General features: G+C 35.1%; 1 protein-coding gene across 1 annotated transcript in view; it reads left to right on the top strand.

Moving 5' to 3' along the window:
• The window catches only part of WDPCP (WD repeat containing planar cell polarity effector), a 460096-nt gene that overhangs the window by 175164 nt on the left and 267589 nt on the right, over window positions 1-17343 (top strand). The window contains exons 12-13 of the mRNA XM_055088850.1: window positions 10723-10911; window positions 14095-14218. Of these exons, the coding sequence (XP_054944825.1) occupies window positions 10723-10911; window positions 14095-14218 (313 nt within the window). The remainder of the gene's footprint in view (window positions 1-10722; window positions 10912-14094; window positions 14219-17343) is intronic.

Raw genomic sequence — 17343 nt, 5'->3', positions numbered from 1 at the left:
CCACAGAAGGGAGAGGCCCACGTAACACAAAAAAAAAAAAAAAAAAAAAAAAAAAAAAAAAAAATCCTTAAGAAATAGTACACATGAGAATATATTAAAAGTATGTCCATTACAAAATTCTGTAATACTTTTCTATTAAAATTATTTTAGATTATAAGTGTCCATTTCTTCCCAGGTTGGAAATGTGGAAAGCAAGTGTTTTAAAAAAGAGAAAGGAAATATTTAGTTAGAATTTGCTAAAGATTTTAGATAAAAATATTCAAAAGTGTTTATCAGTATTTGGGAAAATGTGTATTAATGTATCCCATTTCAACCAGGAAGCTTTAAAGCAGAATTTTATTATTGTGATTTTTTTGCCTTTTGTAGTTTTGCATTACTGGCTATGTCCTGAAATACATGATATCCTTTAGGCAGTTTGTTGTTTTTTTTTTTTTAGAGTTGGGTATTTATTTTTATTTTTTTGGCTGTAAGTGGGCTTTCTCTAGTTGTGGAGAGTGGGGGGCTGCTCTTTGTTGCAGTGCGCAGGCTTCTCACTACGGTGGCTTCTCTTATTATGGAGCACGGGCTCGGTAGTTGTGGCTCGCAGGCTCTAGAGCACAGGCTCAGTAGTTGTGGCGCACAAGCTTAGTTGCTCCACGGCATGTGGATCTTCCTGGACCAGGGGTCGACCTGTGTCCCCTGCATTGGCAGGTGGATTCTTAACCACTGCACCACCAGGGAAGTCCCTTTAGCCAGTTTTGTATAATTTAACATTCTTGAAAGAACCTCACTTAGGTTTTAAAAAACAGATATCAATTAATGCGCATCACCTCAACTTGAAAACATAGAAAAGTAAATACATTTTAAAACCCCTTACAAGATTTGGCTCTGTGCTACGCAGTTAAGTTTTTAAAGACATTGTAGTGTTTGTTAAATAGCTGTCAGTTTACTTTGTTTTTTTATGGATCTACTTGCCTCTGAAATTGAACACATGAAATAAATCTAATGAAAATGACTAACTTGAAAGATATCAGGGGTATAATGTGAGGGCTATGTTCTTTCCACATATTAAAAATGCAACTAAATCCATTCATAATGTCAGTATTGTCCAAGAAAAATATGTTTGGAATCTCATTTATTATGAGATAATCCAGTTCTATCTACTTTGCCCAACTATACATTTAACAGTGGTATGTCTCTATACTCAACACTTATTAAAGTGGATGTTACATGTTTTGCATATTTGTTAAAACACCCCCCGCCTTTCTCTCTCTCTCAATAACCCAAGTTACCTGTCAAACAGAAGGCTGTCTTCTGACGTATACCTAGCCTTTCTTCAGCCCTGCCTTGTGGGCCTACTCACAACAGCTTTGCAAAAAGCACAGCTTTCTCTTCCTATCCCTAGCACATTTGCCTTCTTACTAAAGTAAACAGGCTCTCAGTGTAGGGATTTAGAGGGCTTCCTGCTAATTGCCAGCTTGTAAACTTAATTGGACTATCTCCCTGGGCACTGTTCCTAAATCAATTAGGCAATGAGTTGGCTGTCACCTCTTTTTCCCAAGTAGGTCTCTTGGAAGAGAATTATCCAATAGAAGTCAAGCATTCAAATGAAAAGGTGATAACTTCTGCAACTGACATTTATCATTTAAATTTTATTTTCAATATGACTGAAGTTTTATAGAATAGGGAAATTTTACAGGCTCTTTAAAGGATCTAAAGATGAAGTTTCCCAGCATTTTTGAAAATGTATTATAAGATTAATGTTTATTACAGATTATTTTTCCTAGGAAGAGTAGATTCCTTGAAACAGTAGATTCCAGCTAACAGATCTTTTTTTTTTTTTTTTTTTTTTTTTTTTAAAGAAAACCCTGTTTAAAGAACAGATTTTTCTTAGGATCTGCTACTAAATACATCCAGAAATTTTAATATACTTCTTGAATTAACACAGTGCTGATTCTGGGCATCCATGTGGAATTTTCATGTATAATTCAAGTTACTGCATATATAAACAGGTAGTTGCCTGTGCAGTTTCCCCACTAGGGAGCATTTATGAGATGTTTTTCATATGCTTGTTATGCAAGCCTTTGGAAATTTTGACATGAAAGGTGTAGCTTACAATGTAAGAAGCTGAGATAGATCATAGTTTAAAATAGAATGCTATCATATGTAAACGTGTCAGTGGCTACTGCCAAGATGCTAAGATTTTGGGAATTTGACTCTTAGAATAGGTCAGTTAGTGTTATGTTGAAAGAAAACTCTGTTGCAAGCCTAGGGCTTCCATTCTAAATCCTTATAATTATCGCACAAATGCACTGTGGTTAAAAGGCCATCACCACTGTTGCAAGAATGCAAAAAACGTGTCTTCCTCAGGAGGGAGCTAGAAGTGTCATCCTCCTATGTGGAAGCAATGTGTAAAAAGAATTTCTTTACCTGACAATCATTATTCATATTTTCATATACATATACTGGGATTAAGAGGAGTCCCTAATTATATTACTGAGATATTAAAGCTTTTCCATTCTCATCAGTACCTTTTCCAGCCTTCACTGCTGTCTTTAAACTCACATGATCAGCTAGCTCCTTGCCCTCTCATCGGAGAATCTCACCTTTTAATTGGCACCTCATTAACTTTATCTGCTCCTCACCACCCACCCAATGACTTACCTACATGTACATAAATCTTTTCAGTTTCAATTCAGTGGAAAAGGAGCCTTCCTCTTGTCTAAGACTAGTTCCACCACTGGTTCCACTCTGGGTCCCATAGCATTCCCTTTGATACCTTTACTCTGTCACCTTCCCCACTCTCCCCATGAATTTTGCTACATCATCAGGTACAGGCCCAAGCCACACCATGAAACAAAGAAGCATGCATACATCTCTTCTTTAAAATTATTTCCCCTCTGTTATTAATCAAATGTTCACCTTCCTTTCATAGTCAAACTCATTGAAATAGTAGTGAACACTGAATTTCTCTGCTCTTCACCTCCCATTCACCCCTTACAGCACTGCCTTCTGACTCTTTTCTTCAGTGTTATCCTGGAAATGCTCTTGGAAAGGTCACTAGTGACATCCTACTTGATACACATATTTCTCTTATGTTACTTGATGACTTTTCAGCATTTGATGGTTGCTGAACACTTTCACCATCATAGAACTCTCATCGTATTTGCTTCTATGACTCCAGATGCAACTTTTCATCACTTTTTTATGCTCTTCTTCTGCCCCCTCATGAAAATATTGAGGCTCTCTGGGGTTCCATTTTTAGCTCTCCTCCCATTTTATACAGATTGAGAGTTTATTTTTGATTTTGGTATCCTATCTCTGACTTCAGCCCAGACCACTCCTCGCTCCACATCCACATATTAACCTGGCTTGCTGGATACCTCCCCCTGAATGTACACAGGTATACAGATTTATTATGTGCAGATATGAAGTCATAATCTTTTTCCCTGCTTCTCCTCCTATATTCTCCAATTTGAGGGATGGTACAGTTATTTAGACAGACAGAATCCCAAGTCAGAAGTTATCCTAGAATCCTCCCTCACCCCTGATGCCATATCCAATCAACTACCAAATCCCATCAATTCTGCCTTTCTAAATACGTACTGTCAAAAACGTCTCATTCTATTCATCCTTGCTGTCATTACCTTAATCTAGATCTTCGCTATTTTACCATGATCAAGCAGTGGCCCTCTATCTGTAATCTTCTGTCTTCCAATCTTCCCAACCCACCGCTCAATTAATCCCCTGAACTGCCACCAGAGTGCAGATTTGGTCATGGATTCTACAGCCTGAAATCCTTCAGTGGTTAATAAGCCTGTCTGCCTCTCTGGCTTCATCTCCCCAGCTGTGCTTCCCTAGTAGCTCACCAATCACAGCATGTGCTCTCACACTCCTCCTTTCCATAGTGGTGTTGAGTATTCCATCTACCCAGAGTGCTCCCACAGTGCTTCATAACACCTACAAAGTTAGGAAAAGGTTAAAAGTTCAAATGATGATATTAAACAAATAAAGCTAACTTCTTCCCTCTCATAGGATTTTGAAAATCACAGGCAATGTGTGTGCATGTGTGTGTTTGTCACTCTATCTAAAAAACAAGTAGTCTGATTTTTCTCATAGAACTTTTGTAAGAAGTATGTGTTCTTTAAAAGAGTTATTTTTAATGAGTTATTTAAATTTTACTTTACCCAAGTGGTAATTGGTGGTAATTTATTGCTGGAAGGATATGTCAGATACTTTATTAGATGCCTAGTCATCTTAAAACTAGATTTTATATCATTTTAGATGGATTGCTGTTCCAGACAGCATTCTGCTTTCTAGAGTGATGATGGATTTTTAAATCAAGTTTATTCAGGTATAATTTACATAAAATTAATTGTACCTGTTTTAAAAATGCGTAGGTCAATGAGTTTTGGCAAATATGTATATCCTCATGATTACCACCACAATCAAGATGTAAAACATTTCCCTCACCCTCAAAATTCTCTCAACCCCTTTGCAGTCAATCCCTGCCTCCCTTAAAGCTAAAGTGCATTGATCTGCTGTCTGTTACAGATGAGATCTGCTTTTTCTAGAATTTCATAGAAATATACTCAAAAAATAGGTCCTCTTTTGTGTCTTGCTACTTTCACTCAGTAAGTATGGAAGAGTCTGTGAGACTCTTCCATGTATATCTGTAAATTTTCACTTACATTACTGAGTAGTATTCTACTGGGATGTATGTATACATACTGTATGTATATCTGTAAATTTTGTATGTATATCTGTAAATTTTCACTTACATGTATGTATGTATATCTGTAGGTATATCTGTAAATTTTCACTTATATTACTGAGTAGTATTCTATTATATAGATAAGTCACAATTTGTGTATCTTTTCACATGTGGATGGACATTTGGGTTGTTTCCAAATTTAAGCCAATATCATTGAAAATGCTATGTACTTTCTTGTACTAGTTTTTGTGTCCACAAACTATGTACAAATGTACATAGTACATAGTACTGTGTACAAACTATGTACAAATGTATGTAAAATAGATGTATGACATCTATTTTAATTTCTCTTGGGAAAAACGTAAGAGTAGAATGGCTGGGCCATATGCTAAGTTTACGATTAACTTAAGAAGAAACTATTTTGGAGTTCCAGTTATTCCACATCCTCACCAAAACTTGGCATTAATGGTCTTTTTAATTTTAGCCATTGTAGTAGGTGTATAGTGGTTTTAGTTGGCATTTCCCTGATAAGCCTTTGGAGCTGGGCATCTTTTATGTGCTTATTTGCCATGTATCTTCTCTGATGAAGTATATCTTCAAATCTTTTGCCCAAGTTTAATTGGATTGTTTATTTATTATTGAGTTGTAAGAGTTTTTATATATTCTGAACAAAAGTCCTTTGTAGGATGCTAGTATTGTGAATATTTTCTTCCATCCTGTAATTTATCTTTTCATTTTCTTAACAGTTTTTTAGGTAGCAGAAGTTTTAGTTTTGATGAAAGCCAATTCTTGGATTTTTTAATTTTATGGCTTATGCTTTTTATGTGCTATCAAAGAAATTTTTGTCGAACCTTTTTTTCTTCTAGAAATTTTATGGTTTTAGCTCTTACAATTAGGTTTATTGTCTGATACAAGTAATTTTTTCTGTATGGTGTGAGGTATGAGTTGAAATTAATTTTTTAATATGAATATTCAGTTGTTCCAGCAGCAACTGTTGGAAAGACTATCCTTCCTCCATTGAATTCCCTTGATCATATGTGTGTGTGTAACTATGAAAAGACTCTGTTCTTGTCCACTGATCTATATGTATATACTTTAGTGAGTACTACACTGTCTTAATTACTGTGGCTTTACAGTAATTCTTGAAGCCAGGACTATTAGTCCTCCAACTTTGTTCTTTTTTTTTTTGATGTGGACCATTTTTAAAGTCTTTATTGCATTTGTTACAATATTGCTTCTGTTTTATGTTTTGTTTTTTTTGGCCACGAGGCATGTGGGATCTTAGCTCCCCGACCAGGGATTGAACCCACACCCCCTGCACTAGAAGGTGAAGTCTCAACCACTGGACCACCAGGGAAGTCTCTGTTCCTCTTTTCAAAATTGTTTTGGCTACTCTAGATGTTTTGAATTTCTGTGTAAGTTTTAAAACTGACTTGTCAATTTCTACAAAAACACCTGGTGAGATTTTGATTGAGATTACATTGAATCTATCGATCAATATGGGATGGAATGACAATTTAACAATATTGAGTCTCCCAATTTATGAACACAACATCTCTATTTATTCCGGTCTTTAATTTCTCTCAGCAGTGTTTTATAGTTTAAAGTGTAAAGATCTTGTACATAGTTTGTTCATGTTTTTGGATGCTATCGTAATTATTATTTTTGATTACAACTTTTAATTGTTCATTGGGTTATATAAAAATAAAAATTTAAAATATTGACCATGTATCTTGCAACCCTGGTAAACTCATTTCTTAGTTGTAGTAACTTTTTATTGTAGATTACTTAGGATTTTCTACATGGATGACTATGACAACTTCAGTTAAAAACAAGTTTTATATATTCTTATCCAACATGTATGCCTTTTATTTTGTTTTCTTCCCTATTTTACTAGCTAGGACAGTACAATATTAAATAGAAGTGGCAAGGGAAGATATCCTTGCTTTGTTTCCAATCTTAGGTGGATAGCATTTAATCTTTCACTGTATGTATGTATGATGTTATCGAGGTTGAGGAAGTCCCCTTCCATTCCTAGTCTGCTGATATATATTAGCGTGAGTGGATGTTCAATTTTTTCAAGTGCTTTTCTGCATGTATTGAAATGATTATATGTTTTTTCTGGTCATATAGTGAATTATGTTGATCAGTTTTCAGATGTTTCAGCAACCTTGCATTTGTGGGATAAATCTCTCTTGTTCATGATGTATTATCTTTTCAATATGTTGCTGGATTTGCTAATATTTTTTTAAGGATTTTTGTATCTGCTTATGGGAGATACTGGTTTGCAATTTTCTTTTTCTTTTCCTGTAATGTTTTGTCATTTTTGGTATCAATGTAATGCTGATATCATTAAATGAATTAGGAAATATTCCCTCCTCTTATATTTTGAGTTGTGTAGAGGTGATATTATTTCTTATTGTTTGAGAGAATTCACCAGTGAAGGCATCTGGTTTTGTGTGTGTGTGTGTGTGTGTGTGTGTAAAGGTTTTTAAACTGCAAATTCAAATTTAAATAATATAGGATCATTCAGGTTGTCTGTTCATTTCTTCTTGAATGAGCTTTGATAATTTGTATCTTTCAAGGAATCTATTTCATTTAAGCTACATTTATTTCTTTAAAGTTAGCATATTATTCACTTATTTTTTAATGTGTGTAGTGCTATGATTATTCTTAATATTGATAAATGTATCTTCTTTTTTTCTCAATTTGGCAGAAGTTGGTCAATTTTACAAATTGTTTCAAAGAACCAGCTTTTGTGTTCATTGACTTTCTCTATTATTTATTTACATATTTTTATTATCTCCTTCTATTTTATTTTAGGTCTAATTTGCTCTTCTTTCTCTAGGTTCTTAATGTGGAAGCTTGGATTGTTGATTTCAGACCCTTTTTCTTTTGTAATTGAATATTTAATGCTGGTAATTTCCCTCTAAGTAATACTATAACCACAGCTACATCTCACAAATTTTGATGTTATATTTTTATTTTTATTCATTTCAAAATATTTTCTAATTTGTGTTTTCTTCTTTGACCCATAGGTTATTTAGAACAGTGTTGATTAATTTCTAAATATTTAAAGATTTTCAAGATATATTTTTTTCCCATTTCCTAGTTATTTTACTACATTTTGCTATTATCTATACCTTTTTTCTCAATTTGGCAGAAGTTGGTCAATTTTACAAATTGTTTCAAAGAACCAGCTTTTGTGTTCATTGACTTTCTCTATTATTTATTTACATATTTTTATTATCTCCTTCTATTTTATTTTAGGTCTAATTTGCTCTTCTTTCTCTAGGTTCTTAATGTGGAAGCTTGGATTGTTGATTTCAGACCCTTTTTCTTTTGTAATTGAATATTTAATGCTGGTAATTTCCCTCTAAGTAATACTATAACCACAGCTACATCTCACAAATTTTGATGTTATATTTTTATTTTTATTCATTTCAAAATATTTTCTAATTTGTGTTTTCTTCTTTGACCCATAGGTTATTTAGAACAGTGTTGATTAATTTCTAAATATTTAAAGATTTTCAAGATATATTTTTTTCCCATTTCCTAGTTATTTTACTACATTTTGCTATTATCTATACCCTTGAGGTTATTTACACTTATTTTATCTGTATGGTAGAAATATTACATAACAGTGTGCAGTGGTGCATCACTTGTTCCATGACATCACATTAGTGCTTGAAATCAGCCATGGTGGGAGTATTTACATCACTTAGATTTACCAGCACACTGAGGATATAAGGGGAATATTTTCTCCCTTGAAAATCTTGGTGTATAAATCCTTAGACACTAAAAATCATCTAGATATCTTTCTGTTTTGATATCTAATTTAGTTCTATTGTGGTCTGGGAACCTATTCTGTATACTTTCAAAGCATTTAAATTTATTGAGGCTTGTTTTATCTCCCAGAATATGCTCCATCAGGTTGGTGTTATATGTGCACTTAAAAAGAATGTGTATTCTGCCATTGTTGGTGAAGCGTTGTATAAATTTCAATTAGGTCAAATTTATTGATGTTTTTCAAGTGTTTTCTATATTTACAGATTTTCTGTTTATATGTTTTTATCAAATAATCAGAGAGAAATGCTGAAATCTCCAATGATAAATGTAGATTTGACTTTCTCTCCTTTTAGTTTGATAGTTTTTGCTTTATTGTTTTAGAGCTCTGTTATTAAGAATGTTTTTTCTTCATGAATTTTCAATGCTTTGTTATACAATTATAGACTTCTAGGCTAATTCATTTTTATCTCTCAGCATGTTTTAAAGCCCTACTGTTGTCTCTAGCTTGCATAATTTCAGAAGCAAAGTTTGCAATTTTTTATCTTTGTTTCCCTGTTTTTACTTTATATACTTCACAGATTCCAAATAATTTCACATATGTTTTCTCATTTAGCTTTATGATTATTTGTACTGAGAAGTTTCTGTAGTTTCACTCAAATCAGTAAACATTTGTGGAAGGAAAAAGATTTTACAGATAGCTACTTTTTAAAGATTAAAAAAAAACCAAACTCCTTAAAAGCACTAATAATACTTATTTCAGTTAATTTCACAGAAATTGTTAGTTTCAAATGAGATCAGCCATATTTAAAAAGATAATAAGATAAAACTAGAACAGAGTCCACCCCCCTTTGTTTTGTGCTCTCGCTTCTCTAAGCTTAGAAGTGGATTTTCTTTCATTTTAAAAGGGTAAGCAAATGTGTTTATGTTGTTCTAAGATATTTTATAGTAGATCTTAGTTGTGAAAGTGGATCAATAACAAGATTAATCCTGATAATTTCTTACTAACAATAGAAGAGAATAATCTCAATGCCAATTTAAAATAAATTGGTATGTGGTATCTGTGAAGAAGCTATCAATTTAGAGCACCCATTAATAAAAACAGTCCTAAAAATGTTTATATAGTCACATTATATTTGTCACGGATATTTGTACTTTTTTTTTTTTTTGCGGTATGTGGGCCTCTCACTGTTGTGGCCTCTCCCGCTGCGGAGCACAGGCTCCGGACGCGCAGGCCCAGCGGCCATGGCTCATGGGCCTAGCCGCTCCGTGACACGTGGGATCTTCCTGGACCAGGGCATGAAACCGTGTCCCCTGCATCAGCAGGCAGACTCTCAACCACTCTGCCACTAGGGAAGCCCTATGGGTCTTGTTTTTGTAACCATTCAGCCAGTCCATGTCTTTTGGTTGGAGCATGGCACGTGGGATCCTCCCGGACCAGGGCACGAACCCGTGTCCCCTGCATCTGCAGGCGGGCCCTCAACCACTGCGCCACCAGGGAAGCCCGATATTTGTACTTTTTGACCCCCAAGTACATAGGGCTGAAGACCAGATGCAACTTAGAACTAATTAAGCTGGTCAACAAGAATTGTGTTACATCAAAATTATCTCTGAATATATATGACAGATGGAAAAAATTAAATTAGCTATCGTGATTTACCTAAAAGTTCTCATGTTTTTTCATTTTTAGTCTGAACAGTTTGATTATAAATTAGTTAATATGTGCTGAATGGTAAGCATAAGCTAGATGGAGTTGGTAGGTGGTATTTAAAGATTTAACCACAGTGCCATATTACTCTTGGCCCCACTAATCCCACATTTCTAGCACTTTATGCAAGAGATGATCACTGTTTTTTTCCTTTGTAGAAAAGTTAAATCTTCTTTTGTTATTCTACTTTTTATTTTTATTTATTTACTTATTTATCTGGCTGCACTGAGTGTTAGCTGCCGCTTGTGGGATCTTCTTTGCGGCATGCAGAATCTTTGGTTGTGGCATCTGGGATCTTTAGTTGCAGCATGTGGGATCTTTAGTTGTGGCACACAGGGTCCCTAGTTGTGGCATGCGGGATCTTGAGTTGCGACGTGGGGTCTTTAGTTGTGGCATGTGGGATCTAGTTCCCTGACCAGGGACTGAACCTGGCCCCCCTGCATTGGGAGCATGGAGTCCTAGCCACTGGACCACCAGGGAAGTCCTACTTCTTATTTTTAAAAGATTCACTTGATTTTATATTTTTTTGTGACAGGTATCTTCACACAAGGACAGCTGGGCCTGGTAGACATCATCTTCCAGTACATTCACTGTGATGAGATCTATGAGGCAATAAACATCCTGAGTAGTATGAACTGGGACACTCTGGGATACCAGTGCTTTATCAGCATGACTGCCATCGTAAACCATCTTCTTAGACAAAAGCTCACTCCAGAGAGAGAAGGTCAGACTTAAAATATATTTCATAAATGGGTTTTGTATATACATGAAGTACATTTTATTGTCAGTTATTTTTTGAGGATGTTTTGAAGTCATGTTACTGGAGATTAGAAGACAAAAATGTTAATGCCCTATTAAACTGACAAAATGAGATATCAAATAATTACTTCCATATGGTACTTACTGTATAGTATTTGTCAATGTAATAACTTTTCTGTATATACCTATGTTGGAACTCACAATGAAGTCACTGTATATTTCAGACTAAGTTCATGTGTAGAATATGCTCAGATTTCACACTTTGATGAGAAATTTCATGTACTCTCTAGGCTTTGGAAAACAAAGGGCCCTAAACAAAGTCCTTATTTCTCCTTTACTTTAGACATCAGTATTCTTCTTTCACATCCCAAGTTCTTTGCCCAGACAGTAGACCTTACCACTGATTTTGTGTGTGTGTGTGTGTGTGTGTGTGTGTGTGTGTGTGTGTGTGTGTGTGAGAGAGAGAGAGAGAGAGAGAGAGAGAGAGAGAGAGCGAATTGCAGCCCAGGCTGTTCCTTCTTGTTTTCATTCTAACTTAGAGTTCTGATACCCCTCTCCCTTCTGCGTGCTTGGATTTCCCAACCTTCTCTTAATAAGTTATTTTGCCCATAGGATCTCAGATGTTTATTGTCAAAGAGAGACAAGGCACTGTTAACCAAAAAAAAAAAAAAGAAAAAAATATATGTGCCACATACAATAATGAAATCAATTTTTATATTTGCCAGTTATCCAGTGTATGTTATTTTTACTATGAGTAATTTATTTACTTAATGTAAAATGCATCTAAACATTCTTGCATTCATATCTTTATTTCAAATGTTTGTAATAAGCATTGATATTAACAGTGGGAAATAATGGCCAATGAGAAACTTTCTGTATGTGATTTACAAGGTAAGGAAAACAGGGAACATGTCAAAAGGCCTTTACTGGAGAGCTTTTCTTCCCCACTATTTTCTTTCCATGTTTATAGATTTTCTTATTCCATTTTATTACGTTTCCAAAGTAAACAAATTGTTTAGATAGTATTCTGTACATAACCTTCATTTTACTAATTTTAGAGAAGAATAATCAGCAAGAACATGTTCTTTCAAGAAGTCTGCATCATGAGACGGCCCCAATTCATAAGAGGCCCACAATAAATATTTATTTAATGTTAATTGAATGTGCTTTTTGGAGGTAGTCCAACACATCTACGGAGATTCCAGTACTTCTGCAATGAGAAAATGCATAGCACAGTGCTTGGCCCACAGTAGGTACTCAATGAATATTAGTTAAAAATAAAAAGAAGATTATAACTTCAAAATTTTAGGGTTCTAGGATTACTGTAATATTTCTACCTGCAGAGTTATCTCAAGTAATTATTTATTAGTATTGGTACACTCTTCAGGTTGGGTAGATAGCAGAGGAAAAAAAAAGTAGCAGGGTCCCTAAAGAAAGCCTGTTATGGTACACATAATCCATGCAAGATACTCTAAATTTACAGTTGAAGAAATATGAAGAAGATAAAATATTGACTCTTACTCAGGACACTGAGAAATTGCTAGCACCTTAGTGAATTTGTGTTGTAAGATCCCTGTGTAGTAAGAAAGATTATTAGGGAATTCACAAATGGGTATTATCAATTCCCGCCTTAATAAAGAATATTATCAAGGAACCATATTGGGTGGATAGGGAAATAAATAGCTTGTATGATATACTAGGCTATTAAAATGGTTGCATGATGCTGGGTTATCAGAATATGTACATTTTAAGTAGGTATATGCATTTTCCCCCAAGTAACTGCAAAACACATTTCTAAAACATTTACAATTCTTCTCTGTTGAGATTTATTCTATCTGAATCTAACAAATTTGACATGGTAATTTGTTTTCCTCTTATTAGTGGAACCCAGTGAGCTCTTTTATTTGTAGCTGTGCTGTGGTTGTCTTTGAGATCTTCATTTCTTCCTTAAACATCAAGCTGGGCTATCTAATGAATCTATAACTGTGCTGGGAGCTACGAGTATTCCATGTAGGCTCAAACATTTCAGATGTACGGAACATGCTGTCAAGAAAACAAGCAATGGCAAGAGAATCTGGCTTGCTTTCACAATAGCATTGCTGTATTCAATTTTAATCTAAATTGACTGCTGCTTTGAAAGAAAATACCACTAAAGTTCATCTTACTTTACTGTCTAGATTTGAGATTAAAAAAGAAATAACTAACAGCTTAGCCAAGTCCATAGCAATTACTCTGATGAGGTATGTAATACTTTCAAACCCAAATATGCTTAAAACTAAAGAGTTTTGCTAAATAAGGAATTGTTCATTCAACCTGGTGCTAGTAGCATAAAAATCAGTGGAGTCTTACTGTGAACTGTATTCTCATACAACTCTCACCATTATGGTAATTACATATTTTCCAGGTATTTCTTGGAGGAAACACAACCCCACTGGCATGTCTTGGTAAAAGTGTAAATTAGGCAAAATGTGCTTTTTTCTCCCAATCACTAGCCCTTTGGCTTATCAAAACCTGCTCTCCAATCCTTCCTTCCTAGGAGGGTGTCAGTTGACCAAAGCAGATTAACATACCTCCCAGGGGTGTTAACTTTCACACTTGGACAAAACCAACAATCTTGTTGTTTAGGACAGGATTTAAGGAAGGTATAGGGAATTTCAGTCTTTCTCTAAAGTTGTAATAGAGAGATATTATTACTCCAATCAGGATATTTTTATTTGTATTATTTTTTAAACATTTCTAATACTGATTTCAATGCCTAATGCAGAAAGGCTAGTTTGTTGCTTTCAGCTAAAGAGAGTAAATGTTGAGCACAATGTGAGTTGATTTTACTGGAAATACTAGTTCAAACTGTGTTACTCTGATGAGTCACTGTTTTAATTACCCATTTGTGGTGAGAGGTTGATTCATTATGGATTTCTTCAGTTTTGACAGCTTTTTGTTGCTCAGAGTCATTGTCAGCTTTGCTTCAAGTGAAAGTTTATACACAGGTTTGTTTTTGTATCAGCTGTCATATTTTAATTTCATCTTTCCTGCAACAAGCTCACATTTCATCCAAGTTTGCAAAACCTGACTGACTGCAAACATGAGTATTCTGTTGTAATTGAAGGAGTTTCACTTGTTTTAGTGCTGCTATGTTTGAATTCCACAGCACAGCTTGAGGCAAGCCTTGGAACCTTCTATGCTCCAACAAGACCACTCCTGGATACAACTATATTGGAATACAGAGACCAAATCGGCAAATATGCAAGGAGATTCTTCCACCACTTACTCAGGTGAATGATATCTTTGGATTAATTAGTGTCAGACTAATTACCTATTCAAGGAGCCATCTTCTTTAATTAGAATATTCCATAATATGTCTATCTCTTTTCTGATAGTCTGTCCCCGAAGAGAAAAACAAATTGGCTCTTGATATTCTTTATTTAATTCGTTCTTGTTTTCCTATTAAGGACTATATTGGAATATTGTTGAGGGCTTTTACATCATTACTACACCTTAATATAATTGCCCCTTTAATACGAAAGCAAAAAATACCAGCTATGTAAAGTGAATTTAAAAATATTAATTGTACTCTTAACAATAGAGAAATGTTTATTTTAATTGCAGCTAAAATGAATGTGCTATAAAGTTCTAAGACAGTCATGGGTCTGCTTTACTTTCAGAATTACTGTAGAGAGATTTGCTCATTGTCTTCCTATACAAGGTGGCAAGTTGCTAGCTTCACTGTGCCTCATTTTCTCTGCTTTAATTTCCTTTAATTCTTTTAATCTTATGGATTATATGACAAATTAGATAATGTCAAGAAATTACTCTGAGACAGATACTGCAGAAGTTGAAGGACAAGTACATATAGCATTTCTGTATATATAAAGTTCAAAAAATGGATGGAAGATGAATGGATGGATAGAGATGGATGGATGGATAGATAGATAGATAACTAGCTAGTTAGTTACTTTAGGGATACATCTGAATATGTCAATGCTAGGAGTAAAAGCAAAGAAGTGAGTATAACAAAATTTAGGATATTGTGGAGTGGGTTAAGAGAAATATGAGAGGAACAAGCCCATGGAGCCACCAAGGTATTAGTAATGTTCCATTTCTTAAGATGAGTGGGGTATATATCAGGGTCCAATAAAAATTATTATTCTTTTAGCTGAAAGTATACATTTTGTGTACTTTTATATATATTTTATAATAGAAAGTAATAGAATTTTCAGTTTCATGTACCATAAATTACATTGAGTTGAATTTAGTGTTTTAATTTTACTTACAGTATAACCTAGCTGTTGTAGTTCTTTTTAACTCAAGCAATTTCATGTATAGTCTCCCCCTTTTTTCTCAGAACAACCCTACTAAGGAGGTATTATCAATTGACAAATGAGTAAACTATTTATAAAATGGCACTTTGATCTCTACCCAACAGTGAAACCTTTGGAAAACAGTCTTTTTAGAAGCTGAGAGATGTTAATATATTGCATGAGTTATGACCTACAATTGAATATTGCCTTATCTGAACGATTTTAGTATATTCTAAGAGATTCTTCACCCTAAATGAGGCAGTGTTCTATGTATAATCATATACATAGACATGACAAAAATACTGGGACTGATGTAGTACTGATGTAACCACACAGACTCTAAGTTTTCTGTGTAGTTACATCTGGAATTGAATGTTGTCTCTTAGGGTATACTAGGTTTTTCATATTTCCTTTTTTGCATGCTTTCTACTATTTCAATTATAATGAATGTTTAGTAGTTCTTTTGATAGTAGGCTATACATGGCATTATGAAAAAAAGGAACATTAAGTATAGAAGAAATTGAATGAGATAGCATAAGTTGGAACCATCCTTTTGTTTAATCTGCTGCCAAGAAGTTCTGCTTAAGGGAAGAGGAAAAAGGGCAAATACTTTTTTGTATTTGTGAAGTACTAGAATTGCATTACCCTCTGTACTTGGCTAGCCAGTATTTTAATACTCTAAAAAAAGTTATTACATAATGGAATAAGTCCTAAACAGTAAAGATCATCATAAAGAATTTTAAATTAAAGATGAAGAAAAGAAGCACCATGCAGAGTAGGGATATACCTAAGATCACCCACTGGTTAAGCTGAGGACTCAGATTGCTTGAGTCCAGATTAGAAAAAGAATAAAATATTATATTGATTTTAATATCAAAAAGTATATGGTGGGGCTTCCCTGGTGGGGCTACTCTTCATTGCAGTACATGGGGTTCTCATTGCGCTATCTTGTTGCGGAGCAGGGGCTCTAGGCCCGTGGGCTTCAGTTGTTCTGGGTCACAGGCTTCAGTAGTTGTGGGTCACAGGCTCTAGAGCACAGGCTCAGTGGTTGTGGCATGCAGGCTCGTAGTCGTGTCTTGTGGGCTCTAGAATGCAGGCTCAGTAGTTGTGGCACACGGGCTCAGCAGTTGTGGCACACTGGCTTCGTAGCTCCGCGGCATGTGGGATCTTCCCAGACCAGAGCTCAAACCCCTGTCCCATGCATTGGCAGGAGGATTCTTAACCACTGTGCCACCAGGGAAGCCCCTATTGCTGATATTTTAAAGGATACAAATAAACAGCCAGATGAGGAGATGCGTAGGGCAAGTTATGTGGGAAAGGACTCGAAGCCTCTGTGCCCTCTCCAAGTGCCCCCCTTCCCAGCACCTCCATATATTCACCAATCCAGAAGCTCTCTGAATCTCCTCCTTTTGAGTATTTATGGAGGCTCTACTACATAGGCATGATTGATTAAATTACTGGCCATTGGTGATTAACTTAACCTCCGGCTCCCATTTCTTCCCTCCTCCCCAGAAGTCCAGGAGTGAGACTGAAGTTCTAACCCTCTAATCATGTGGTTGGTTTCCCTGACAACCAGCCCCTATCTGTGGAGGCTTTCAGAAAGTCACCTCATTAACCTAAACTCAGGTATGGTTGAAAGGGGATTGTTATGAATTACAAAAGACTTTCCTTTCACCTTTTTGGCTCCTTATCACTTACGAAGTTCCAGAGAGCTCCTTTGTCACAAACAGTACAAAGATCTAATACATATATTTCTTATTATAAATCACAATATCATAGAAGGAAGATGCAGGTTTGCCTAAACTAAGTTCAGAAGGTGATTGTTCACCTCTCTGCTTCCATAAAATTAAATAGTCCTCCAGAACTACTGAATAGGGAAGTATTAAAGGAATATTACTCAGCCATAAAAAGAAATGGAGTTATTTGTAGTGAGGTGGATGGATCTAGAGTCTGTCCTACAGAGTGAAGTAAGTCAGAAAGAGAAAAACAAATACCGTAATCTAACACATATATATGGAATCTAAAAAAAAAAAATGGTTCTGAAGAACCTAGGGGCAGGACAGGAATAAAGACGCAGACGTAGAGAATGGACTTGAAGA

The sequence above is a fragment of the Physeter macrocephalus genome, chromosome 12, assembly GCF_002837175.3.
Source record: "Physeter macrocephalus isolate SW-GA chromosome 12, ASM283717v5, whole genome shotgun sequence".
Lineage (NCBI taxonomy): Eukaryota > Metazoa > Chordata > Mammalia > Artiodactyla > Physeteridae > Physeter > Physeter macrocephalus.
The sequence above is the reverse complement of the archived record's forward strand: the minus strand, read 5'-3'. Positions and strand labels throughout refer to the sequence as shown.